At 49.5% G+C, this 27,022-nt stretch overlaps 1 protein-coding gene across 2 annotated transcripts; it reads right to left on the bottom strand.

Annotated features, from left to right (window-relative positions):
• Window positions 1-321: 321 nt before the first annotated feature.
• Window positions 322-26,831, bottom strand: CAD (carbamoyl-phosphate synthetase 2, aspartate transcarbamylase, and dihydroorotase). Of its 2 annotated transcripts, none has more exons than XM_036262734.1 (44): window positions 26,582-26,831; window positions 26,222-26,361; window positions 24,277-24,406; window positions 22,774-22,916; window positions 22,463-22,604; window positions 22,096-22,267; window positions 21,695-21,880; window positions 21,398-21,510; window positions 18,439-18,584; window positions 18,032-18,163; window positions 17,653-17,886; window positions 17,072-17,293; window positions 16,726-16,914; window positions 16,352-16,476; window positions 16,052-16,182; window positions 12,580-12,692; window positions 11,707-11,951; window positions 11,239-11,485; window positions 10,770-10,868; window positions 10,377-10,601; window positions 10,118-10,300; window positions 9,489-9,707; window positions 9,052-9,219; window positions 8,267-8,449; window positions 8,047-8,151; window positions 7,083-7,322; window positions 6,761-6,842; window positions 6,304-6,470; window positions 5,978-6,142; window positions 5,676-5,807; window positions 5,259-5,460; window positions 4,743-4,933; window positions 4,500-4,640; window positions 4,207-4,308; window positions 3,695-3,791; window positions 3,015-3,059; window positions 2,741-2,910; window positions 2,557-2,631; window positions 1,838-2,050; window positions 1,535-1,660; window positions 1,196-1,351; window positions 1,008-1,109; window positions 720-814; window positions 322-629 (listed from the first exon to the last, which is right to left on the bottom strand). In XM_036262734.1, exons 1-44 carry the CDS (start codon window positions 26,661-26,663, stop codon window positions 527-529), a joined length of 6,678 nt encoding a protein of 2,225 aa, XP_036118627.1. In that variant the 5' UTR covers window positions 26,664-26,831; the 3' UTR covers window positions 322-526. The 2 variants fall into 2 exon arrangements, with proteins under 2 accessions (XP_036118627.1, XP_036118626.1); XM_036262733.1 differs by having other exon boundaries at window positions 2,741-2,913; window positions 26,582-26,809.
• Between the last annotated feature and the right edge of the window lie 191 nt (window positions 26,832-27,022).

Here is a 27,022-nt window from a genome sequence, read left to right as displayed (position 1 = left end):
ACAATGAAGCTCACCAGCCAGGCTCCAGCTGTTCAGCCTTCCTGTCACTTTGACTCATGGCAGGACCTTGAGTGCAACTTCACTGAGGAAGGAGGGTGAACATGTAGCAGTGTACCTCAGGACTCAGAGCGCTGACAGAACAGCATGTCCCTGCCCAGGACCCCAAGGAGCCACGGCGATGACAATGCTGAGCCGGGCTGCTCAGCCCTGGCAAGAGCAAGAGCCTGCCAGTTCTCATTTCCTGGAAGAAAGCTCTGCTTATTACTTAGTGCCCTACGGGGAAGCCAGACTACATGCAAGGAAGCAGAAACCAGAGGCAGCTAAGCTATTTATTAAGTCAGTAGAAAAACTGTACAGAATTGAGGTGCAACAGGGAGACAGGGCTGACTCCACGCTGGAGAGTTCCAGTCCAATGCCGGGAGTGTGGTCTGCATGGTGTGCACGTGAGCCATCTGGACACCCAGAGCATCTACTAAGTATGCGGCCCCCGTAGGGGGCACCAGATTCTGTGCCCAGCAGCTGGGCCCTAGAAGCGGCCCAGCACGGTGGCTAAGAGAGCCATGCGTATGTACATGCCGTTCTCGGCCTGGCGGAAGTAGGCTGCCCGGGGGTCCGAATCCACCTCGACGCTGAGAGAGAAGGAAGAGTTACCATGAAGCTCATGATGGCCTGTCCCACTGCCAGCCCCTGGTGTACCCTCAACACTGACGTCGTATCACCTTATCTCATTGACACGGGGCATCGGGTGCATCACCACCATCTTCTTCTTGGCCCGGGTCATGATGTGGGGAGTGAGGATGAACTGGCCAAAGCACTATGAGACAGACAGGGACCCTTTCAGCATCTCAGGGCATATGCAGCCACAGCCGGAGTTCCCCCAGGTCCTCTCCACACCCACACATTATCACAACCCAGGGGCTCGGACCAAGCTCCAGGAGCCAGGCTTTCCAGCCTCTTGTCTGGATGCCCGGCAGCACCAGCCCCGGCTTCTCAACCCCAGCACTCACAGCTTCATACTCCTGGGCAGAGCCAAAGCGCTCCTTCTGGATTCGGGTCATGTAGAGCACGTCAGTGTCAGGCAGCGCCTCCTCAATGCTCTCAAATTCCTCCTGCAGGGGGCGGCCGAGGCAGGGTGAGTGCAGTGCTGGGTTCTGCCTGCCTGACCCATGTCCCCCGTGGCCTCCCAGGGTCTCACCTGCTTGGTGCCACGGGAGGCCACAAAAGACCACACACTGGGTGGCATGCGCAGGCTGGGAGGCGCCACGTAGCGCAGGCTGACACGGTACTGGGTGAGGAGGCAGGCCAGGGAATGCACTGTGCGTCCATGCTTCAGGTCCCCCACCATTGTGATCTAGGGGAGGAACCCAATCAGCAAGAAGGTCCCCAGATTGAGCATCCATCCCCCTTCCCATTTCAAAGCTTTCAGCTTCAGGACCAGGCTGTAGGCCTCCTTGATGCAGCATGCCTGGAATAAAGGGATTACTTCCCCACTGCCTCCCTCCCCAGACCTCCCTGGGCAGGCCACCACCCTCACCGTCATGCCGTTGACAGTTCCAAGCTCCTCCCGGATGGTGAAAATGTCCAGCAGGGCCTGGGTGGGATGCTCTCCAACCCCATCCCCAGCGTTGATCACTGGCCTCCGGCAGTGCTTAGCTGCCAGCTATAAAAATGGGCACAAGGAAGAAGTATCCTGTCTTCTGCATCTTCCTGCCTCAGTCCCACTCTCACTAGGTCCCCTCACTCATATGGCCCAGCCTGAGACTTGCCGTCACAGAACATGAAACAAGAGCCTACATGTCCCTGGGTCCCCAGGTACAGGGGCTTAGGCTGGCCTCACCTCCACTGCTCCAGGCTGGGGGTGCCGAAGCACCACGACATCGGCATAGCAGCTCATGGTCTGCACGGAGTCAGCCAGGGATTCCCCTTTCTGGACGGAGGATGTGGCTTCTGAGAAGCTGAGCACAGCGCCCCCCAACCGGGCCATGGCCGCTGCAAAGGAGCTGCTGGTCCTTGTGCTCACCTCATAGAACATGGAGGCCATCACCTTCCCCTGGGGAAGAAGATTCAATGTGCATGTGTGTGCGTTCATCTTAGGGAACACACGGGCTGCTGCTTGCCTCCCTTCTCAACTTACATAAGAGGAGTGTTGAGAGAATCCTTCCCTCAGACCTCCCCAATGACATGAATTTCCATCTTTTGCGCCACTCTGAGATAACAGCTCTGCCTCTACAAAGCCATTGCTGAGTGTCTGAATGAGATACACATTCTCCGGGAGAAAAGGAAATACCCTAACTCTCTCCCATGAAAACAGTAGCACAGACCAAGTGACCAGGTGAATGGGCTGATGATCAGAGCTTCACAAGTCAGCTGCATGCTGATAGGACAGACACGGGGCACCTGGAGCAGCAGTCCTCACCAGAACAGAGAAAGCTGAGTGACAGTGGGAGGTTGGGACTCACAAGAGGGGCTTATGGCAGGGGGAAGGAGGCCCCTCTGACCACCGTGTAGCCCTGATGATAGGGGCCAGGATCCTCAGCCCACAGCTTTGACCCTGACCTTGAGGATGTCGAGGCTCCGCTCCTTCTGCACCATCATACGCAGTGTGTGCGCCACATTGAACAGGTGAGACATCTAAGAAAGATCCCGAGTCAGCAGGAAAGGTAGTGGCCTCTGGAGGTCCCAGCCCCAAGGTGCCAGATCCCTAAAGCTCAGGTGTCCCGATCCTCCCTCACCCAGGCACCTGATCCTTGGTGAACTGCTGAACAGACAGGATATGTTGGCCCACTAATGAGTGCAGCAGGGGTGAGGTCTGGGGGTGCAGCAGGCCAGGAGTCCCCAAGTTCTGGGGTGATGCCTGTCTAGGTACTGGTGGTGGAGGGTAGCAGATGCCATCAAGGGTTCCCATCAGCTCTGCTGTGAGGGACAGGGCAGAAGAGGCTGGTCAGAATGTTCCTCCTACCCAGGCCAGATCAGAGGTCCCCGAGATGAGTGTGTGTTCTGGGGGAGTCTCTCACCTGGCTCAACTGCCTTCCGAGACACCTTTTCCTTTGGCTCCTCAGCTGTAAACAGGGCAACAGGACAGGTGTAAGCACGCGGCTGAGGTCGGCAAAGAGCCCCCATTACACCCGAACTCTGAATCACAGTATCTGTGTTAAACTGACTCATACCACAGTAGCTATAGCAGGTTATGGGAGGGGGAAGGAGTACCAGCTCTGGGGACACACACGTGATTTCCCACGGAGGTTGTTGAGTGTGAGCAGCGGTCCCCTCCCTGGGCCCTCCCAGGTGGAAAGGGATCTCAGGGAAGGGGAATGGCCAGGTTCACATCAACCAACCACCTGGATTTACCCCACGCTCTGAAGCCCTGTGGGATCCCAGCTCCCAGGTGCAGGAATGCAGCTGCCCACAAGGAAAAAGGGCCTGTGAGAAGCTGTGGGATGCCAACCTTATGCTGAGCAGACTGATTTAAGCAAAGGCGGGCACAGTGGATCAGACTAGGATGAGGGGATGGTGGACAGGACAAGGTAAGTGGACAAACATGTGCTGGGAGGGGAGGGCCTGGATCAGCTCCTAGGCCACTAAGCCCCCAACCCTGGTCCACCCGGGACACTGGGGTGGAGGAGAAAGGAGCCTGTCTCTACACATCTCTAAGTCTACGCGGCCCACTCTCCACAAAACAGGACCTCTCTCTTACCTGGCAGCCCGGGGTCCGAGGCTCGGTGGATTCGGGGTGGCAGATGGAAGCGGCCATCAGGAAGCCCTGGGATGCCCCGACGGGGCCTTTCAGGTGTCTGCAGAGAAAACACTGGTCTAATGTTTTGAAAACTGACCTTTCCCAAACCTTTCCCAAATTCAATCCATCATGAAAAGCCAAACTGCTCACTGTCCACATGATTCCATTCTCCATCACCTCCCCTCAGCACTATGCTGTCCTCAACAGGGGCAGATGCACTGGTCTCCTAGAGATGTGTGCTAGTCCGACAGGCCCCCAGATATATCTCTGGTTGGGTTAATGGGTTTGTTTCCCACAGGCAGCCTCCTAAACTGAGTTAATTCTGTGTTTCGCGGTAGACAGACAGAAGCAGGTGGTGGCGCTTTTAACTGTCAAGTGAAGAGCCTTCTACCCTGAAACCACCAATGAAAATGTTTATGCCCCTCCCGTGGCTGCAACTCCCAACACGCCAGCAAGCCTCAAGCAGTGTGTACCGTGGTGACCTCAGTGGTGGCAGGAGCTGAGGGTGTGAGCTGGGGAACAGCTCCCTGGGGCCACTTGCGTACATCCTGTCCGTAGCCTGGAGGCACCAGAACCTGCAGACAGAGGCAGGGGTGGGGAGTGAGGAGAGAGCCAGGGACTGAAGGAATGGAAGCCAGCAAGGAGAAAACATTGCCCTGGGGGACCTGTGCCCACCACGTCTAGGCAGAGGTAGTGGGGTAGCACAGATGTGCTGGGGTGGGACAACAATGACACAACTGGGACTGAGCACAGGCCACACACGTACCTGCCCATCAATATAAGCAACCTCTCCTCGTAGGACCACACGCCGAACGGTGCCCTTCACCTTCTGCCCCTCAAAGGGTGTCCAGCGGGCCTTGGAGAATGGCATGTGGCTGGGGACTGTCCATTCATGCTCCAGATCCACCTGCCCAGAGTCACGAGTTATGTTACGAAAGCCCGCCCCATGGAAGACACCCAAGGAGCAGAGTCTCCACGGCTCTGGGCCCTCAACCCATCACCCGCACACCTCCACATAGGTGTCCTCTTGCGGGGGCAGGTGGAAGATCCGCCGAGGGTTGTGGTGCAGGCGCTGCAGCAGGTCATCTAGACTGAGCCGGCCCTCGCTCACAGCTGTCAGCAGCAATGGCAGCATGGTCTCAAGCCCAGGGAAGCCAGGGGGAGGCCTGGGCCCACACTTCTCCTCCAAAGTATGGGGGGCTGGGAGAAAGAGCATTCCCCTCAGCACTGACCATCTCCGCATCTGGGAAGTCACACCACCACCAGGACTGCCACCTCACTTCCAGTACTAATTTTTTCTGGGAATTGGTAAACGGGGAAACAGGGACTATTGCCATCTTCTGCGGCCCACACTCTTTACTCATATTCTCTCATTTACAACTTATTTGTTCACTCATTCTTTCAATGAGCATTTATCACAGACCAGGCACTGTATTAGAGGCTGGGGTACTACAAGGATCAAGTCCCAGTCTTCACGGAGCCAGAGCCCTGCTCGGCAGAGGAGGTCCATCGTGGGCCCTCTCACCATGGTCTGAAGCAAAGCAGTCGATGACAGCCATGTTCTCCCACAGGGCCTCCACGTCCTGGCGAGAGCCAAGCTCGGGCCGGACCTCCCCCTTCCCAGGCCCTAGGCGCTCCAGGTCATCGCGGCTCAGGAACAGGTGGTGGGGTGCCACTTCGCAGGTCACTGGCAGCCCCCGTGCCTTTGCGGCTTTAATCAGCAGGATCTGGGGGGAGAGCAGGGAGATCTAGGAGGCCTCTCCCTACGCCCTGCCCTGCAAAGTCCCCGCAGCCAACACCCCTTCCTGAAAAGTTATGGGGCAGACAGATTGAGGGTTCTGGCTCCAAGCTCTTCAGACCCTCTAGTGCCCCCAAGGACTCCCGTGACCTCCTGGCGTTACTAGGAAAGCAATGGGGCACCAGGGCCTCTGGTGCATCTCACCTCCTCCTTTCGTGCCACATGACAGATGTGCACCGAGCGCTGGGTCAGCTGAGCCACCATGAGGACGGCAGCCACACTCTGCCGCTCTGCGTGGGCCACAATGGGAAGGTGGGAAGGCCATGTCTCAAAATGCTGGGGGCAGAAATGATTTCCCGAGTGTGCAGAGCCTTTGATTCTCCATGCTCGTCAGAGCCCGAAGCCCTTGCAGAGCTCTCGGCTCCTCACTGCTGTCCGCCCACTTTGTGGGGCCCTCTAGCCAGCAGAGATTGGCCGGCTGCCTCCTCCCAATGCCCGCTTCCTACCTCCATCCACTGGGCCACATTGTCCAGCCGCAGCTCAGAGAAAGTCTCATTGAGGTAGAGCTTCAGCCCTGCAGCAGACCCAGCCACAGCACCCAGGGTCCCTGCATTTTCCGATGAAGCTCCGAGGAATAAGGCAAAGTCACAGCGGGCACCAGCCTCTGCCAGCTAGAGAGGATACATATGAGACAGGGCGCAGTGTCATCCATGCCAGCCTGGCACCAGTGGCCTGGGCCCCTGGGGAGAGGCTGAGGGAGCAGGGCTGAGGGAGGCAGGGGAGACTGGTGGGGACATGTGGGTCACCGTGAAGCAGAAGTGCAAGGGCTCACCTTCTGGGCCAGAGCCAGAGCAGGGGCATCGATAATGGGGGGCCGGGTATTAGGCATGGCACACACCATGGTGACGCCCCCAGCCAAGGCAGCGGCTGTGCCTGAGGCAAAGTCTTCCTTGTGTGTGCCACCTGGTTCCCTCAGGTGTACGTGGACATCAATCAATCCTGGGAGAATATGGAGGTGGAGAGATCAGAGGAGGATTCAGAGCCATTAAGGACATCAGGGAGGTGAGCTGGGCAGCAGAAAAATATAAGTGAGAGGTGGCAAGGTTCCTTAGTCAAAGGCACCGTGGACTGGGAAATGAAAGAGCTCAGAGTGACAAAGATTCTGAGGCCTCCACACTCTATGCAGTCCCGGGCAGGGAGTGGGCCCTCAGCCATTTCCCACTGCTCTGGGGCTCTATGACAGCTCTTTCCAGTGTCGAGAGCCAGGCTCTCCCATGAGTTACACTTACCAGGTAGCCGCACAAGCTTTTGGGAAGTCATGCAGTCAACATGCACCTTCATAGGAGGGGCTGGCCCAATCTGACCCAGGGCCTGCAGATGGAAACCATGGTCAGTGCTGATTTAAGGGCGTCCTGGGAGCTGTAGGTAGGGACTGGTTTTCCCATAAACCAAGCTCCTACCTCTCTATACTCACCTTTTCTCTCTGCAGCCACAGAGTTTATTAGCATGGCTGCTTCACACTGAGATTTCCCAACTCCATGACATGCTCACTTCTCCCGCTTCCCCCATTAACACTGGCTGTCTCCCTCCCTGCACCCAGGTCTCAGTTACCTCTACAAACAGTTTGGTGCATTTGATATCAATGATGAGGGGCACAGAGAAATCAGCGGCCAGACGTCGGGTACGGTAGCCCTTGGTGACAAAGGAAGACAGACGGCGGCCCCCAGCTCCACGCATGGACAGATTAATCACAAGCTCAAAGTGATTCTCAGCCAGCTGCTCCAAGATGCTTCGCTGGGGTGGGCACTCACCATTGACTGCCTCGTCAAAGTGCCAGTCCACAGCTGTTACCTGTGGCCCAGAGGCAAGGTCAGAGCCAATCTCAGCCTGGCAGGGGTCAGGATGGCCAGAATGAAGGGAGAGGAGGTGGCCCAGGAGCCCATGAGAAGACGGAGTACCCACAGGGTGGGGACCAGGGTTACTTCTATTCGCTAGTGGCAGAGTCTATTTCTTTCTCTTTTTTTGTGTGTTAATCCTCACACGAGGATACTTTTTCCATTGATTTTTTTTAGAGAATGGGAGGGAGGGAGAGAAAGAAAGAAAGACATCGATGTGAGAGAGACACAGATTGGTTGCCTCCTGCATGTACCTGGACCGGGGCTGGGGATCAAACCTGCAACCCAGGTACATGCCCCTGATGGGGAATCGAATGCACGACCCTTCGGTGGGTGGGCCGATGCTCAAACCACTGCGCCAAGCCAGCCAGGGCAGAGTCTATTTCTTGACAGGGAAGATATGTAAACTTGGTTACCAAGGACTCTGTACCTGTGAACCCCCTCTCCCCCGACAATATAAAGAGATAAAATTCTGGAGGAAAATATATCAAAATGTTAACAGTGGTAGAGAGAATTCAGAGCTTTTTTTCTATGATTTTCTGCATATTCCATTTTCTCTGCCTGGAATGTACATGGTTCGTACAATAATAATAAAAGCCTAGAGAAGAAGGAGAGACTTCTTGGTGCTTTCGAACCCTTGAAGGAAGGGCAGTATGGGGTAGGTCGTGGAGCCCCTGTACCTTGACGCCATGCTCCGTGTAGAAGTCAGCGGTGCCCAGACTGGCATAGAGGCTGTAGCCCAGGCTCTCCAGCAGCCGCACAGTTGGGAGCAGCTCACTTTTGTTCTGAACCAAGCAGAAGGAAAATGAGGTAGTGTTTCTCCAGTCTTCCACTTCAAGGTCAGGCCATCTGCCCCCATCTCTCTGGGTGTCCCCCACCACACCCTCCCCAATTCTGTACCTTATAGCTGCCAATGGTCAGCAAGATGTTCTTTTTAGGGATCTTAAAGCCAGTGCTTAGCATGGCCTTGAGGTAGGCCTCACAACGACTCTCCCCAAAGCCGGCCACTTCCCCGGTACTGGTCATTTCCACACCCAACACCACGTCAGCACCCGCCAGGCGGGAGAACGAGAACTGGGGCACCTGATGGAGCAGGATGTGAGACAGGCCAAGGCATGGGGAGCCTGCCTCCCCAGTGGGAGAGGCAGCCACAGTCCCCTCCCCCTGGCCCCACACAAACAGCGGGGTTAGCCAGCCCTGTGGCTGCTCTCCAGGTGCCCTGCACCCAGCAGCCAGCTGCTTCCCCAGCACACCCGGGCCTTCCCTCAACTTCCACTCAGCTATTCCCCGGCCCTGGGACACTGCAAATCAAACATCCTGACTGTCCTTCAAGGCCTAATTCAAGTGCCATCTCTTCTTTCAAGCCTTCCCAGTCACCCTTTCTGGAAGTGGCACCTGCCGTCTATAAACTCTTAGGGCATTTTGTTTATGTCTCTATTATGTAGGTTTATTACACTGTTCTACAAACAAGCTGTTTTTGGACCCAACTTCTCTTGCCTCCCATTACAAGAGTGGAAGCTCCTAAGGGACAGAGGCCATCTCATCACCCTCTAGCCTACCTAGCAACGCCTGCCTACAGTAGGTGTTTGGTTTACAGTGACAGACGATTTGTGCGATGAGGGAACTCTCTCCTACTCTGTCTCCCTGCTACTAACTGCAAACCTCTGGGTTTCCATCCTCCTTACCTTGACCCCCACAACTCCAGAGCCAGTCATGAGCCCTACAGGTTCCACTTCTTCCCCCATGATGACCCGCGTGGCTAAGGCCACTAGGTCTACACCCAGTGTCTTGGAGACGAAGGGAAAGGAGCGAGACACGCGCACGTTGCATTCAATAACTTTCAGCTGGTCGTCCTGGGGCAGAAAGGAATTGGTCAGGCCTTCCTCAGTAGTAACACTACCCACTGACCTCAACTCTTTCCCTCAGTCACTGTTCTGTGGGCAATCAACCAGGTAAAAAAAACCCTGACGACACTGCGGGCCCTAGCTATGACCCGTCCCTCCAGCCTCCCTGCCTACTTCCATGAGGGCAGGAGACAGTGCAGGCTCCCTGGCACTGCGGCCAGCACGGAACAAGGAGGCCTCTGGCCCTTCAGTCCCTTCCCTTAGCCCCTTCTTACTACCTTGGCAATGAGCTGCAGATTGAAGGGTCCTGTGACCTGCAGCTCCTGGCCCACGGCATGCACAATGGCTTGGATCCGCTCCAGGGTTTTGGCAGTGATGTCTTGTGGTGGGGTCACCAGTGTGGCATCCCCGGAATGCACGCCTGCATTCTCCACATGCTCAGAGATGGCGATGGCTGCCACCACACCATCACAGGCCACGGCATCCACGTCAATCTCCTAGTGGGGGAAAAGGGGTGTGTGCGCACACAGGGCAATGTGGTATAGGACAAGGGCCATTTTCTTCTCCCACTTGCCCCAGGATGCTCCCTTCCTTTAAGAGCCCTGGTACAACCCATCCTTCCTAGCCCACTGTGCCTACGAATTTCTATAGAACCAGAGAGGGAGATCTCATTTAGGGCTGGAACCTGTCCTCAGAGATTTTTTTTTTTAATGTTTTTATTGACTTTAGAGAGAGAGAAACATCAATCAGCTGCCTCCTGCATGCCCTCCCCCACTGGGGATTTGGCCCACAACCTAGGCATGTGCCCTAATCGGGAATCGAACCAGCGACCTCTTGGTGCACGGGTCAATCAATGCTCAACCACTGAGCCACACCAGCCAGGCTCAGAGATTTATCTGCAGCTTACCTTGGCCTCCTGGATGAACTTGGAGATGACCACAGGGTGCTCCTTGGAGACAGCTGCTGCACTGCTCAGGAAGCGCTCCAGGTCTCCATCGGTGTAGGCCACGTTCATAGCAGCACCACTCAGCACGTAGGAGGGGCGCACCACACAGGGGTACCCCACAGTCTGGCAGAACTGACGAGCAGACTAAGGGTGCAGGGAGCTTAGCTAAATTGGTCGCACTCACCCATGACACCCTCCAGCCCACCAGGCCCCAGCCCACCTCTAGGTCACTGAGTTCCCTCCACTGAGGCTGGCTGATACCAATGGTATCAAGGAGCCGGGAGAACTTGAAACGATTCTCGGCTGAGTCAATGGCTTCAGGGGAGGTGCCCAGCACCCGGCACTGCTGCCGATGCAAAGCCATGGCCATGTTGTTGGGCAGCTGCCCACCCATGGAGAGGATCACGCCTTCTGGGTTCTCCAGCTCATAGATGTCCATCACCACCTACAGTGCAGGAGGAGAAACAAGTGGTGGTGACAAATGGGGTCGGGACCTCAGTCTTCTGGCTCATTGCTCCTCACATCCCACAGCTTCCAAAGAATCTCAGGTCAGCCAGCTGCCCCCACTTGATCCTGGCCACTCAAGCTAAGGGGCAGCTTTCATCATTCTCACCTCAAAAGAGATCTCATCAAAGTAGAGTCGGTCACACATGTCATAGTCGGTGCTGACTGTTTCTGGGTTGTAGTTCACCATGATGGTCTTATACCCCATCTGCAATGTGGAGGGGACTGATATTAGCAATGAGGTGAGAGGAAGAGATGGAGAAACTAAGCCAAAGCCCCTGCTTTAGAGCAGCACCTCAGCTTCCTGAAACAGCTGTTCAACTTCCCCGGCTTGGGAGGGAAGTAGGGCCAGCACTGTAGGTATTGGAGAGGTAGGTACAAGGTGCTGGAAAGCAGACACATGCCTTGTGTGGGGCACAAGATAGGCTAAGGGGACCCTTGCCCCCAACCCAAAGCCCTACAATAGATGTAAAGAGTAGCAATTAACAGAAAGTCCCAGGACTAAGTATGGGTGAAAGGCGATCTCTGGAGCGGAATAGAACAACAGAGAAGACAGTATGAAAGACCAGCTCTCAGACCTTTCGGAGCTGCTGGATGCAGCCCACGGCACACCAGTCAAACTCGACGCTGGAGCCAATACGGTAGACGCCAGAGCCAAGGACCAGGACGTGAGGCGTTCGAAAGGTGAGGTCATGGGTGGTGCTCCAGTATGTGAGGTACAAGTAGTTTGTCTGGGCTGGCCACTCAGCTGCAACTGTGTCAATCTGTTTCACCGCTGGGCAGATACCCAGTTCCTGACGCAGCTTGCGAACAGCCAACTCTGTGCTAAAGGAAAAAGGACAGAAACACAGGTCCTGGGAGAGGGGTACAGACTGAGTAGAGGAGGAAGATCCCAGGGCAGGGATCACAGAGGAAAAATACCCTATGGATGAAGGTCAGAGGCCTCGAAAGCTCCCCACTCTCCCTCCTTTCCAAGGGCCCCTCACTGGTACAAAAGTTCACTGCCCCACATTTCTCAACCCAAGGCCCTCACCAGCATCTCTCACCTGAGAACTGCAAGGGCAATCTGCTTGTCCGAGAAGCCGAGGCGCTTGGCCTGGTACAGCAGGTACGGGGGCAGAGGCTGTCCACGGTGCTGCTCCAGCAGCTGGGCGTGTGCAATGATCCGCCTCATTCGGTGCAGGAACCAGCGGTCGATGCGGGTGAGTTCATACAGGCGCTCCACCGAGTAGCCAGCCCACAGAGCAGCTGCCACCACAAAGATCCGCTTATCTGTTGGAGTCTCCAACTCCTAATGGGGAGAGGTCCAACAGATGGATACGCAGGATTGTGCAGAGGTAGGAGATGGCAGAATGTTAAGCAAAATGTGCCCAATCTACGGTCAGCACCTCAAAAAGCCTGAGAACACGACCGTCACCATCTTAGACAAGGAAACTGCAGACCAGAGCAGAGGTTCCGCAGTTGCAAACACCTGGACACGGATCCTCGCTCTGCCTCTCACTGCCTGTACGGCTTTGAGCAAGTTCCACAACCTCTCTAAAGTCTGTTTCTTCATGTATAAAAACAAGTCTAATACAGCCACATATAATAAATGAGATGACAACACAAAATTCTCAGCAAAGTGGAAACGGTAAATGTCCAGTAATGACTGTGCTACTATTACCGGTAACAGGCTCACGGGCTGGGGAAAAGAGCGAGCAAGTTCCACAACCTCTCTAAAGTCTGTTTCTTCATGTATAAAAACAAGTCTAATACAGCCACATATAATAAATGAGATGACAACACAAAATTCTCAGCAAAGTGGAAACGGTAAATGTCCAGTAATGACTGTGCTACTATTACTGGTAACAGGCTCACGGGCTGGGGAAAAGAGCAGCAGGGTCCATTTTAGGGGTGCTGCCAGGGGAGGGGGCACTTACCATATCGCTGACCGGCTTTACTGTGTGATCAAAGCCCACACAGTTCTCATCCACCATGCGCAGAGCCTTCTGGAAGGCCTCCTCAAAAGAACGCCCAATGCCCATGACTTCACCTGGAGACAGAGGATGTAAAGACTATGAGCCTGATGGTATTGGGAAGCTGCCCAGAATGTCTACGGTTTAGTCAAATCTCCGGGAGGTTCTCAACTCAAGTCCCATGGGGGTGCAATTAATGGTGTTTCATTGTTGAAAAACCTTAAACTTTTAGCTCTTCCTCCTATAATTTTCATGTTTTGTTTATTAATGAATATAGAATTAAAATGCCTAAAATGGGAATGTGGATAATGGAACATGTTACAATTCATCACAGTGGACCAATCATGAATGGTTATCCAGTTACTTGGTTTGTTTTATTCATATTGTGAAGATACCATCTAGAATTTGACTTATCCCTTAAAACTTTAAAATAGTTGGGATAATAGGAAGATGATCCCACTACTCACTAAATCTACTCAGAGCCCATCACATTTATAACTATCACTTTGGAGTATTTCTTCCTGGATTTTTTTCATATGTATGTTCTATACATGATTATTGTGCACATATAATTTCCATTCTGCTTTTTTCCTCATCATAAGCATGTTCTCACATTGCTTTGTGACCTTATTACCAGCAGTTTAATTCCTACATAGTTTACCACAATTTAACAGCTCCATTACTGAAGGACATTTAGCTTTGAAGTGCTTACCATTCTAACCGAGGCTGAAATGTTTTCTGTACTGAAAAAAAAAGCCCTGGCAGGTTTGTTCAGTGGTTAAAACTCTGGCCCTTCCACTCTACCCTCTGGTGAGGATTAACAACAACAAAAAGCAGCAGCAGCAATTAGAATCAGCCTAATTAAGAAGTAGCTGGATTTAAAAAAATGTGTATGGCCCTGGCCGGTTTGGCTCAGCGGTTAGAGCATCGGCCCGCGGACCACAGAGTCCTGGGTTCGGTTCCCACTAAGGGCACGTACCTCAGTTGTGGTTTGTCCCCAGCCCCAGCTGGGGTCGTGTGGGTGGCAACCACTTGATGTGTCTCTCTCACGTCGATGTTTCTCTCTCTCTCTCTCTCTCCCTCCCGCTCTATCTGAAGATAAATGCAAAAAAACCCAGTGTATGCTCTTACTTTTTCACCTTTTCCCCAACGCAAAACAACATAAACAAGTTTTTTAAAATAAATTTAGCTTTGCTAATCCTCACCCGAGGATATTTTTTTCTACTAATTTATAGAGAGAGTGGAAGGGAGGGAGTGAGACGGAGAAAGAGAAAGAGAAATATCGATTTGAGATAGAGACATTGATTGGTTGCCTCCAGCACACACAACTAGGGCTGGGCTGGGGACTGAACGTGCAACCCAGGTACGTGCCTTTGACTAGAAATTGAACCCTCAGCCCTTCAGTACATGGGCCGACACTAACCACGGAGCAACACCGACCAGGGCTAAAAAATAGTTTTATTTATTGATTTGGAGGGGGCATTGACTTGTTCCACTTATTTATGCATTCACTGGCTGATTCTTGTATGTGTCCTGACCAGGAATCAAACCTGCAATCTTTTTGATGTACCAGATGATGCTCCAACTGAGCCACCAGGCCAGGCCTAGATTCCTATTTATTAATAAGAGGGAGCCCCCTACCCCCACCCCAGTTTGCTTACCAATTTCCTCTGCTGTAAAGTTTTGTTCACGTCCTCTGAAAATTTACCCTACCGTCTTTATGTACTTCTTACCAACTATATTTTTTATGATCCTAATACTTGTTTCTTTAAAAAAAAATTCAAAACACCAAGATGCTAATAGTAGTGTTAAAGAAGTGAATTGTGAGTGATTTTAATTCCTTTGTAATGTGGTTATATTATAAGTTTTTCTTTTGGGTAGAAGGAAAACCGAACACATTCATTCATACCTGCATGCCTAGAAAAATTTTGGAATCATGTATGCCCAAATTAATCTGTGTGACAAGATTACAAGCGATTGATTATTCTTTGGTTAAACTATCTTTTCTAATTTCTCAATGATAGATATATCTTACTTGTACAATAAAAGTTACAAAAAGTTACCAAAGATCACATTCCAAGAATACTTGAATAGATATAATACACTGAAATGTCTGATCTAGGAATCAATCTTTGATTGTCCTATTTTTAATCTACTTCTTTTAGCCACAATTCAATTATGGCTTTGTTCCCATGTTTATTATAATTTTCATATAACAAATTCATCTCCAGAAGGAACAACTTGGCAGTCTTGTAAGATTTTTTAAAATTCTGAAATAATATCTGAGCTTAGACTTAACTTGTTTAAAGGCTACTATTGCTCGTAATGGAAACTTGAACACAATTAAATGCTCTTATCCTTAGCTGGTGGCACTTTGGTTCGTGCACATGCTTGTTTGGGCTGAAATGTTTTAGAGGACAGTCTAAGACAACTAAAAGGACACTGCAAGAAACATTAACTCAGTTCCAGCATACTCTACCACAGCTTGGAGGCTGACGGCTATACGCATTCACCGTTCACTACTAAATGTCCTTGTTTTTATGAAAAAGGTCTTTGAAATCCTGCTCTGATATTATACATTGTGTTAAAAAAAAATCCTGCCTTGGCCAGTTTGGCTCAGCAGTTAGAGCATCAGCCCGCGGACCGGACAGTCCCAGGTTTGGTTCCCAATAAGGGCACGTACAGCGGTTGCTGTTTGGCCCTGGCCCAGGTTGGGGTTGTGTGGGCGGCAACCAGTTGATGTGTCTCTCTCACATGGATGTTTCTCTCTCTCTCTCTCTTCCTCCTTCTCTCCCTTCTGCTCTATCTGAAGATAAATGCAATAATGTCTTTGGGTGAGAATAAATCCTCATTTAGTGACCATGGCAGAAAGTGCCCACAGAAGATGTGTTAAGAATGGCTACCACTAGGCTGACTTGGATTTAGAGGGTTCATAGAAAACAGCAGTCATTGTTTGCCTCAAGCATCAGAATTTAAACCAGCACAGAAAACAAAACGGGTGGAGTTTCACGGAACTGGCCTCGCTGTAAGAGAGGGACACTAGCAACCAGGCCTAGCTTTCAGTTCTTGGCTCTGCCCTCTGTTTGGCCACACCACTTTTCTTTGTGGTACCTTAGTTACTCAGTGGTAAATGAGAGAGATAAGATTCTCTGATGGCTATCACCACACCCCAGAGATTCTGACATGCCACCTAGGAGTGGAGGTGGCATGTGTATTCTGCCATAGATTGCCAGATGCCTTTGATCCCCACTAATAAAAAATACTCTTAGTTTGAAATGTCCCTATTAGCTCTGAGAAACTGTATTCCCAAGAAGGTGCTAATATGACACTGAAAGGCCATGCTAAGGAACTAACTCTACGACACTCTAGATTCTTGGGACAGGTGGGTCCCCATGGGGTGATCTGGGGGAAGGGTCTCTTGGGCTGTGTCTCTCACCAACACTTTTCATGCAGCTTCCGATCTTTGTGCTAACACGGAGGAACTTGCTAAGGTCCCAGCGGGGAATCTTCACCACACAATAATCCAGGCTGGGTTCAAAGGCTGCTGTTCCCCCTGTCACCGAGTTCCTGAAAGCCAAAAGATGGGGGTGCCAGAAGGACAGAGTGGGAGATACAGAAGTTGAGCTTCAAGAGAGCTCTCTCCACCCCCATACATCCAGGCCAATGTCCTTTTCATATTCCCTAAATGTCCATTAATGTTTTCTTTACCACCCTGATCTCTCCCCAACCCTTGTACCTGAGCTCAGGCAGAGAGATGCCCAAAGCCAGCTTGGCTGCCACATAGGCCAGTGGATAGCCTGTGGCCTTACTGGCCAGAGCGGAGCTGCGAGAGAGCCTGGCATTCACTTCGATGATGTAATACTACAAAGAGAGAGAATAGAAAAGGTCACCAGGTAACTGGCCTAGAAAGCCCAACTAGGAGAGATCTCAGAAAGGTAAGAAAATAAAGCCCTCCTCAAAGGGAATGACAGCAAAAGCCCCCAACCCAAGACTCAATCCTACCCCAAACAATGCTGGCTTCTACTCCAGGGTCTGTAGGGCCTTAAGGCCTCAAAATTATGGAAGGAGGTCCAACAATTAAAATATCAGCTCCAGGACCTAGAGTCTCACCTGCTCAGACTCGGGGTTCAAGGCATACTGCACATTGCACTCCCCAATAATTCCAAGGTGCTGGGTCACCTTGATGGCTGTCTGCCGCAGTAGCTGGTATTCCCGGTCATTCAGCGTCTGGCTTGGAGCCACCACTATGGACTCACCAGTGTGGATGCCCAGTGGGTCCAAGTTTTCCATGTTACACACCTGTGAAGTGAAGATCCCACGAAAGTCACTGCCAAAATGGGTCAGGAAAGACAGGAAGCTATATCCATCCTGGGTCTGAGGGACACTGAACCCTCAAAGATCTTAGCCCTGGCTTCTGAAGGCCTGACACTGCTTCCACCCTGCCTCTATCACTCACCGTGACACAGTTGCCATAGGTGTCTCTCACCACCTCATACTCAATCTCTTTCCATCCCTTCAGAGACTTGTCTACCAGGACTTGGCTGGTATGGGCAAAAGCTGGGGCCACGAGAGCAGAAAGTTCCTCCCTGTTAGATGCAAAACCAGAGCCCAGGCCACCCAGGGCAAAGGCTGCCCGCACCAACACAGGGTACCCCAGTCGCTCGGCGGCTGCCTGGGCCTGCAAGGAACAGAAGAGATGAACAAGTAGGTCAGGCCTTGACTGTTTGCTGTACAGCGGTTTCCTGGACACAGAGAAAATGAGACATAAAGAAAATGACAGCCCGGTCAGTGTGGCCCAGTGGTTGAGCATCGACTCATGCATCAAGAGGTCGTTGGTTCAATTCCCAGTCGGGGCATATGCCCAGGTTGTGGGCCAAATCCCCAGTGGGGGACATGCAGGAGGTGGCCAGTCAATGTTCTCTTTCATCGATGTTTCAATTTCTCTCTCCCTCTCCCTTTCTCTTTCTAAAATCAATAAAGAAAAATTTTTTAAAGAAAATGAAACCACTCTAACCTCCCTCCAACCACCTTTCAAACCTGTTCAAGAGAATTTGCTGCCTCACTGGGGGCCACATGCTCTCCAATCTCTGCCATCCTGGAGGCAAAAGCACGCCGGTCCTCAGTCAGCTCAATGGTCTCCACGGGGGTGCCCAGGACCCGAACCCCATATCGAGTTAGCACACCAGACTTGGTCAGCTCCACACCACAATTCAGAGCTGTCTGGCCCCCAAAAGTCAGTAATATGCCATCTGGGCGCTCATTACGAATCACCTGAGGAAGGAGAGAGAGGAATAACAGGCATTAAGACCTTAGGGTTAGGAAATGGATCAAAGAAGTTTAGAAACCCAGCAAGACCACTGGATCCCCCTGCCCACATGGGTGCCCCCTTCTCAGTCCAGCCTTATCCCAGTCATACCTGGGTTACGTAGTGAGGTGTTATGGGAAGGAAATAGACCTTGTCAGCCAGCCCCTGTGAGGTCTGCACTGTGGCAATGTTGGGGTTGATGAGCAACGTCTGGATGTTTTCCTCCTTCAGGGCCTTGATTGCCTAGGGAGACAAATATGGCATGTCAGCCTCAACTGCAGAACAAAGATTGTAAACAGTCTCAGATGGGCATTTCTCTTCCTCTTCTTTTCTCTCTGTACTCTTTGTCCCTAACAACTAACTTCTATTCCTCAGCAACTTACCTTTCCACACATTTCCCAGACCTCTTCCTTCATTTCCTCCCCACGACCAATGTTCATGCCTAGGCCTTTCTCCTGAACATTCTTATCCATTCCCAAGGCTCACACACCCAGAGGGGCGGGATGGACATAATTTACCTGAGAACCTGAGTAGTCAAACTCTCCAGCTTGGCCAATGGAGAGGCCCCCTGAGCCCAGGATCAGAACCTTCCGTGGTGGTGGAAGCCCAGAGCCTGGGCTGGGAGTCCCAGGTGGACAGAGGCGCTCAGTCAGCCGCTCTCGAACTGTGGAGACAAAGAAAGTCATACACTACAAAGAAAGAAAACTACAGGCCAATATCCCTGATGAACATAGATGCCAAAAGCCTTAACAAAATACTAGCAAATCGGATCCAGCAATACATGAAAAAAATTATTCACCACGACCAAGTGGGATTCATCCCAGGGATGCAAGGCTGGTACAATATCCGCAAACCAATAAATGTGATACACCATATAAACAAAATGAAAGAGAAAAACGGCATGATCATCTCAATAGATGCTGAAAAAGCACCTGACAAAATCCAGCACCCATTTCTGATAAAATCGCTCAGCAATGTGGGAATAGAGGAATCATATCTCAAAATAATAAAGGCCATATATGAAAGACCTACAGCCAACATCATACTCAATGGGCAAAAATTAAAAGCATTTCCCTTAAGAACAGAAACAAGACAAGGACGCCTACTTTCGCCACTCTTATTTAACATAGTACTGGAAGTCTTAGCCACAGCAATCAGACATGAAGAAAAAATAAAAGGAATCCAAACTGGAAAGGAGGAAGTGAAACTGTCATTATTCACAGATGACATATTATACATAGAAAAAACTAAAAACTCCATCAAAAATCTACTAGACTTAATAAATTAATTTGGCAAAGCAGCAAATACAAAATTGACGTCAAGAAAGCGACGGCATTCTTATACACCAATGATGAACTCACAGAAAGAGAAACTAAAAACACAACCCCATTTACCATCGCAGCAAAAAAATTAAGATACCTAGGACTAAACTTAACCAAAGAAGTAAAAGACCTATTTGCAGAAAACTACAGGACATTTAAAAAAGAAAATAGAGGAAGATATAAAAAAGTAGAAGCACATACCTTGTTCATGGATTGGAAGAATTAACATCATTAAAATGTCCATACTACCCAAAGCAATCTATAGATTCAATGCAATCCCCATCAAAATACCAATGACATATTTCACAGAACTAAAACAAATACTTCAAAAGTTCATATGGAACCAAAAAAGACCCTGAATAGCCACAGCAATCTTGAAAAAGAAGGACAAAGTAGGTGGGATCACAATACCGGATTTCAGGTTATACTAGAAAGCTACCGTAATCAAAACAGCCTGATACTGGCACAAGAACAGGCATATAGATCAGTGGAACAGAACAGAAAACCCGAAAACTGACCAAAGGCATTATGCTCAATTAATATTTGGCAAAGGTGGCAAGAGTATACAATGGAGTAAAGACAGCCTTTTAAATAAATGGTGTTGGGAAAATTGGACAGCTACATGCAAAAAAATGAAACTAGACTATCAACTTACACCATACACAAGAATAAACTCAAAATAGATAAAAGACTTAAATATGACTCATGAATCCATAGAAATCCTATAAGAAAATGATGTAGGCAACAAAATTTCAGACATCATACGCAGCAGAATTTTCACTGATACATCACCTAAGGCAACAGAAACAAAGGAAAAAATGAACACATGGGACTACATCAAACTCAAAAGCTTCTGCACAGCAAAAGAAACCATCAAAATGGAAAGGCAACCCACTGTATGGAGAGCATAACTGCCAATTATATTTGGTTAATTTCCAAAATATATAAAGTGCTCATACAACTCAACAAAAGGAAGACAAAAAACCCAATTAAAAAATGGGCAGAGGAGCTAAATAGACACCTCTCCAAACAGGACATACAAATGGCCAAGAGACATGAAGAAATGCTCAACATCACTAATCATCAGAGAGTCCACCAGAGAGATGCAAATTAAAACAACAATGAGGTATCACCGCATACCTGTCAGAATGGCCACCATTAACAAAGCATCAAACAACAAGTGTTGGCGAGGGTATGAAGAAAAGGGGACTCTAGTACACTGCTGGGGGTAATGCAGACTGGTGCAGCCACTATGGAAAACACTATGGTGTTACCTCAAAAAATTAAAAATTGAATTGCCATTTGACCCAGTGATCCCACTTCTAGGAATATACCCTAAAAAGCCTGAAACACCAAGCAGAAAGAATATATATACCCCCATATTCATAGCAGCACTATTTACAAGATCTGGAAATAGCCCAGTGTCCATCAGAAGATGGATGGGTAAAAAAGCTGTGGTACATGGACACAATGGAGTACTATGCAGCTGTAAGAAAGAAAGCTCTCTTATCCTTTGAGACGGCTTGGAGGGACCTGAAGAGTATTATCCTAAGTGAAAAAGACAAGCAGAGAAAGACAAATATCACATGATCTCACTATTTGTGAAATATAATGAACATAACAGTGTGAGGAACAGGGTAGACCCAGAGACATGGAATTAGGGTACAGATTGACAATCCTCAGAAGGGGGGAATAAACCACAGAACTTATATGCATATACGCATAACCGATGGACATGGACAACAAAGCTGGGGACAAGGGGTAGGGGGAAGGGGAGAGGGATGGGGAGTGGGTGTCAATGGGGAAAAAAGGAGAAACATCTGTAACAAGAATGAATTAAAAAAAACAAAACACAAAAAAGAAAGAAAGTCACAGACTGTTAGAGCTGCATGAGACCTGAGAGAAATCAGCTGGATTAATCTCCTCATTTTACAGAAGGGATGAACAAGTCATGCCTTTAATGAGTGGCAGAGTCAGAACCAGAACCCAGGACTCATGAGTCAGGTGCTGCTTTCAACAGAAGTATAAATAAATCATCTTGGTTTGGTTGCCTTTCCACCCTACCTCCTTAACCTCCCAAACATGTATCAGTTTCCTGGGGTATAGAGCCAGCCCTGTTCTTTGTTCCACAACCCAGTTCTTCTCAGGTGCTTACCTGTCTGGCCCCCAGGGTTTCCAGCTACTGCTTCTTTCACAGTTTCCAGAAAGATATCAAAAAGAAGCTCCATATCTGAAGGGCCAGCTTGGTGCTCTGGGTGAAACTGGACACTGTTGAAGAGATTGGGTCACAAAACCTGTCATCATCACTGGCCTGAGCACTGGCAGCCTCGGAGGTAGAGAGTGGGGTAGATAACTGGGGCCCACTATTATTCTTTACTTTTTGATCGTCGAGTCCTGGGGGGCTTCAAAGCTGTACATATCCAGTCACTCTGCCAGAATCACCCAGGCTCACCTGAAGAAGGGCAGGCTGTCATGCACAATGCCTTCATTGGAATGATCATTGGCGTTTGTGAAGAGAGGAAGCCAGCCTGCTGGCAGTGAGTCTGTTTCCACAGCAAACCCATGATTCTGGGATGTCAGAAAGCAGCGCCCAGAGCCCACCAACAAGCATGGCTGGTTATGGCCTCGGTTGCCATATCTGGAGATGGAAGCAAGCTTTTGAGTCACAGGCCCCTTTCACCCTCCTTCACCACTGGACCAAACCCAACTACTATTGATCTCAGTATTCTCACTAGCTCCTGCTCTGTTTAAACACTAACAATCACTAATAAACACCGACTCTATGCCCATTTCCCAAGACTCCCCACCCCTCATGTCAGTAGTGCAGGCCCTTCCTCTTCCCGTAAGTCCCACCTCATCTTATAAGTCTTGGCCCCAATGGCTAAGGCCAACAGCTGGTGCCCCAGGCAGATCCCAAAGACAGGTCGGGGATTAGGCTCAGATAAGACATGGCTCAGTGCAGATATCACATTGGGATAGGAGGCAGGATCACCAGGGCCATTACTCAGGAAGAGACCCTCATACTCTGGAATGGGCGGAAAAGATAATGTCAAAACCAGTCTTCAACTAGAGACACACTTGCAGCCCTTACCATTAGAGCAAAAGCCCTTATTTCCATTGTTTTCCCTGCAACTCATGTTGACTTTTAGCAATTAGATTAAAAGACAGATCTTCCACCCATGTTGTTTGTCTGTGGTCCTGTAGAGACCCAGCTACTCACCCTGGCTGTCTAATGCATGGTCCCAGGGTACCACAGTGACCTCAGCCCCACGCTGGCACAAGCATCGGATCTGATTATACTTGAGGCCACAGTCCAAAGCAAGGATCCGAGGGGTACCCCCTGCATTAAATATTTGTGGAGCCTAAGAAATAAAGTGCAATGGTTGGCAGCTGTGATCAGTGAGTACAGATATGTACACAAAAAACCCCTAACTTTGAGACCCCTTTGATTCTCCCTCAAGTGTTCTCCACAGTTACAAACTATAACTACTGTGCTACAGCTTGCAACATTCTCCCATTCTACCTCTATACCTTAATGGAGACCTCCGGCACCAGGGGGCGGGCATTGGGGTCCAAGAATGGCAGGGCTAAAGGATCTGTCCCATCCTGGACCAGCTTTCCCAGCAGAGACCCTTGCTCTCGCAACTTCTTAGTCAGCTCCCGAGTGTCCACTCCTGTCAAAACAGCACACTCTGAGAGATCACACTCCCCAACTCAGTCATGCAAGAGGTTAAGAGTTCCAGGAGAACTTCCATTCCTGAGCCCTGAGACACAAAGTTGTTCCATGGGCATCAAAAGCCTAAGCCATCCTGATGGAAGCACACTACCATCATGTACTATCTGTTCACAAAAAATGATACCAGGATTTATCTGCTCACAGAAAAAGAATATGCTAAATGACACTAAAGGAATGTAATCAACAACATGCAGAATGTGGGATACTCCAAACAAAAACTGACCTGTTTTTGTCAAATAGGTTACAAGGCCCATCGATTAAATAGATATAACAAAATGCAATGTATGGCCCTGGCCGATTTGGCTCAGCAATTAGAGCGTCGGCCCATGGACCAGACAGGTCCTGGTTCGGTTCCCAATAAGGGCACGTATCGGTTGCAGTTTGTCCCTGGCCCTCTTGGGGTCATGTGGGTGACAGCCACTCGATGTGTCTCTCTGACGTCGATGTTTCTCTCTCTCTCTTCCACCTTCTCTCCTTCCAGCTCTATCACAAGATAAATGCAAAAATGTCCTTGGGTGAGGATTAAAAAAAAAAAGCAATGTATGAATCTTGTTTAGATCCAGATTCAAGTAAACAAACCATGAAAAAGAAATTAGATAACTGAGAAAAATTTAAACCTTGCCTGGATATTTGACATTAAAAAATTATTTTTTCAAATGTATGATGTTATTGTGATCATGTTTTAAAAGGATTCCTACTTGATAGATATACAACTATTTATGGATGAAATGATACAATGACTGAGATTTGTTTCAAAATAATCTGGGGGTTATAGTAGTCATGATGAAATAAGTTTAGCTCTGCCCTGGCCAGTGTGGTTAAGTGGTTAGAGCTTCAGCCCATGTACCAAAGGATTGCAGGTTTGATTCCCAGTCAAGGGCACGTACCTGGGATGCCAGTTCAATTCCCACCCTGGTTACATGAGTGCAGGAGGCAACTAATCAATGTTTCTCTCTCTCCCTTCCACTTTCTGAGAAAATGGAAAAAATATCGAGTGAGGATTAACACACACACACACACACACACACACACACACACACTAAAAGAAATAAGTTTAGCCCTGAGTTGCTGGCTATAGAAGCTGGGGATTCATTATGTACTAGTCTCTCCTCTTGTATGTTTGGAATCTTCCATGTGAGCAAGAGCTCAGGTCCTTGCCACAGACCCCAATCTAAACATTCTAGTCAGATTCTATCACAACCTGGAACTCAAGTCCCAATAGGGCACAGAGATCTTCTCCTGATTCTTTCACCTAGGCACCTGTGCTCTGCCCAAACACACTTGTGCTTACACTATACCTTGGAGGCCAGGTATTCCATGCTGCTGCAACCACTTGTGCAGGGTGCAGATGCTACTCCAGTGACTGGGCGTGGGGCAGCACTCTCCCACCACCAATCCTGCCACATGGATCCCCGAGGATTCAAACCACTGTTGATGGAAGGAAGAGATGGTGAGGAGCCTAGGGCTACATAACTTCCTGTCATCTTTTCCCACCATATGGCATAAACCCTGTACTTCAGCTACATTGAATGACCTGTCATTTCTTAACCATACCAAGTACCTCATGCTTCTGCCCTTTACCAGCAGTGCTATTCCCCATATGAAATACTTAACACATGGGCTCAGGGAGCCTGATTAATAACTGAAAATGACATTTTCCTTTTTCCTTCCTTTTCCTTTATCCAAAATTGAGATCACAAATCCCCTTTTCTGTGAAGTCACCTCCACTCACCCACTACAGCTTGTGTCTATTCCTTAAAGCTCACCTAAGTTCACTTCATTACCACGGTTCTTGCTATTTACATGGTAATATGAATGTGTTTGTGTCTTCTTCATAGAACTCCTCAAGAGCAAGGTGACTGATACATGGTAGCAGTCTATAAACATTTACTGAGTGCTGGGGGAGAAACAGTGAGCATAAAAAAAGACAAGGTCCCTATTGTCACAACATTAATTTGTTACTTAGAGAGCATGAAAATTAACAAGGTAGAGTGTGATAAAAACAGTGTAAGACAGGTAGGTGCACATAACACCTTACTAAATAAAAATAAATATTTGGATAATATTTGCATGATTATACCCTCCTCCTTCATAGGCAATTATATTTTTAAAAAAGACAACACAAATGTGTTATCCAACAGATAAATATTTAATAACTAAAAAGAGAAACAAGTCATTTATGTGGGAAGGAGTAACATATACAAATTACATCTGCTTAGGGGAAGATTTAACCAAAGATGGATATTGAGACTGTTATTTAGGGATTTGAAGGTCAGTTGGGCAAAACCCCGTGTCCAGGAACACTACATGGACAAGTGTATTTACAACACATGTGACAAAAGTATCCATGGTGGTCTGGTGGCTCTGGGAGGCCTTACCCTGGTTCTCTCAGCGCCTCAATTTTGCAGGTTTATAAAATCAATTTTGCCAGTGTGTTTATAGTTGACAAAGCTGAAGACTGACATATGTTTACTAAGATACTGCATTATAACTAGAGTGCAGTGTATTTATAGCGTTTGTGATGAGGAATGGTTCTTTTGAGGAATATCAAGTATGTCCCTTACCTAGAGTTCCCTCTCCCAAGTGGAAGGCAAATTAAGAACTAAAGCTCAGTAAGCCTGGAATCAGAACAAAACAAGTCTGAGAAACACTGCACCTGGACTATCGTGACTTCCCCTATTAACTTGGGTTGATATTTTTATTATTTGAACTCTCAGGGGGCAATTTCTTTTACAAATTCCAGAGAAGGAACAGGGTAAACCTTGCTGTGGGAAGAAGCTGAGTTTTCTTATCTAGGCATAAGAACTCTACTGAGAAGTGGTACAAAACGAGGCAAGGTAAGGAAAGTAGGTTTGGAAAAATGGTAATCAAATTTGCTGGTTTGGTAGGTGAACTGGGACCCACCATCACTGTAAAGAGTGTGACCCTAGTTTATAGTCTCCCACTAATCTATTTAATCTTAAAGCATTGCTCTATCACAGGACTCTGCTGCTAAAAATCTTCACTGGTTCTTTTGTTTTTTTTCCCCACTGGTTACTTACTAAAGCCCAGACTCTGGCCAGGCCTCCAGCACTGTGCTTCTCAAGGTACTTAACAAACCCTGCATAACACTTGTCTTACCACTTCAGTATATATCTTTGTTCTCTCCAGGATGCCTAGCTGAATGTCAATGTCTTCACTTCACTAACAGTTAACGATTACTTACTGGTGAAGTAATATAGAGAAAGCATTGGGTGTGGCTACCTTGTTGAGACCGAACTCATCCACTTCATCTGGGGGGATGCCATAGTTGCCGATGAGAGGATATGTCAGCACTAAGATCTGTGCTTTGTAGGAAGGGTCTGTGAGGGCCTCGGGGTAGCCAACCATGCCGGTTTGAAACACTGCAAGAAAGAAGCAGGACTGGGGCTCAGGAAGGGCCCCCTTAGGAACACTGCCTCAATGCCGTGAGATGAAAGAGGCTAGACTGGGGACTTGGGCGCCGAAAGGGGGAGGGGAAGGGTTGTGCAGGCGGGAAAATGGCGGGGTCTGGATAGGGCAGGCTGGGCAGAGAAGGGCAGCAGAGAGTGGAATAAGGTCGGCAGCCGGACCGGGCCTGCTTACCCACTTCTCCGGCAGTCGACACTGCGGCCCCAAAGGGCTGGCCCCGCAGGACCATCCCATCCTCCAAAACCAGGGTCGCCATGGGAACGGAGCTCAGAGACGTGAGCAAAATGAGAAGCTGGAAGCACAGCAAGTTTCCGCCTATGTTGGAACCACGTGAGGACTGTGAGCCCCGAGTAGGTACACGTGGCTAGCGGCGCCGCTGGCTGGAGCAAGTGCGCGGCGGAAAGCGCAGTAGTCTCAGGCGTGCCGGGCGGCGGCAAACTGCGGCGGCGCAGGCAGCTGGCGGCGTGCGGGGCGGGCCCGGCACGTAAGGGGCGGGGCCAGAGCCGCGGCGAAGGTGGAAGCGCCCAGCTATACAGCGCAAAGCCCGGAGACACCTGTGACAGAAAGCCTACTTCCCTACCCCAACAAAGAAACACACAAAGCCGGGGCATCTTC

This window comes from Molossus molossus, unplaced genomic scaffold (genome assembly GCF_014108415.1).
Source record: "Molossus molossus isolate mMolMol1 unplaced genomic scaffold, mMolMol1.p scaffold_m16_p_15, whole genome shotgun sequence".
NCBI lineage: Eukaryota > Metazoa > Chordata > Mammalia > Chiroptera > Molossidae > Molossus > Molossus molossus.
This window is presented reverse-complemented; position numbering and strand designations above follow the sequence as displayed.

Excerpts from the sequence above, each read along its gene's own strand:
- CAD (XM_036262733.1), bottom strand. The coding sequence starts at position 26,663 with ATGGCGACCCTGGTTTTGGAGGATGGGATGGTCCTGCGGGGCCAGCCC. Across the intron at positions 16,915-17,071 it reads CCTATGGCAACTGTGTCACG|GTGTGTAACATGGAAAACTT; the intron begins GTGAGTGATAGA and ends TTCACTTCACAG. Across the intron at positions 3,792-4,206 it reads CCACCACTGAGGTCACCACG|ACACCTGAAAGGCCCCGTCG; the intron begins GTACACACTGCT and ends TTTTCTCTGCAG.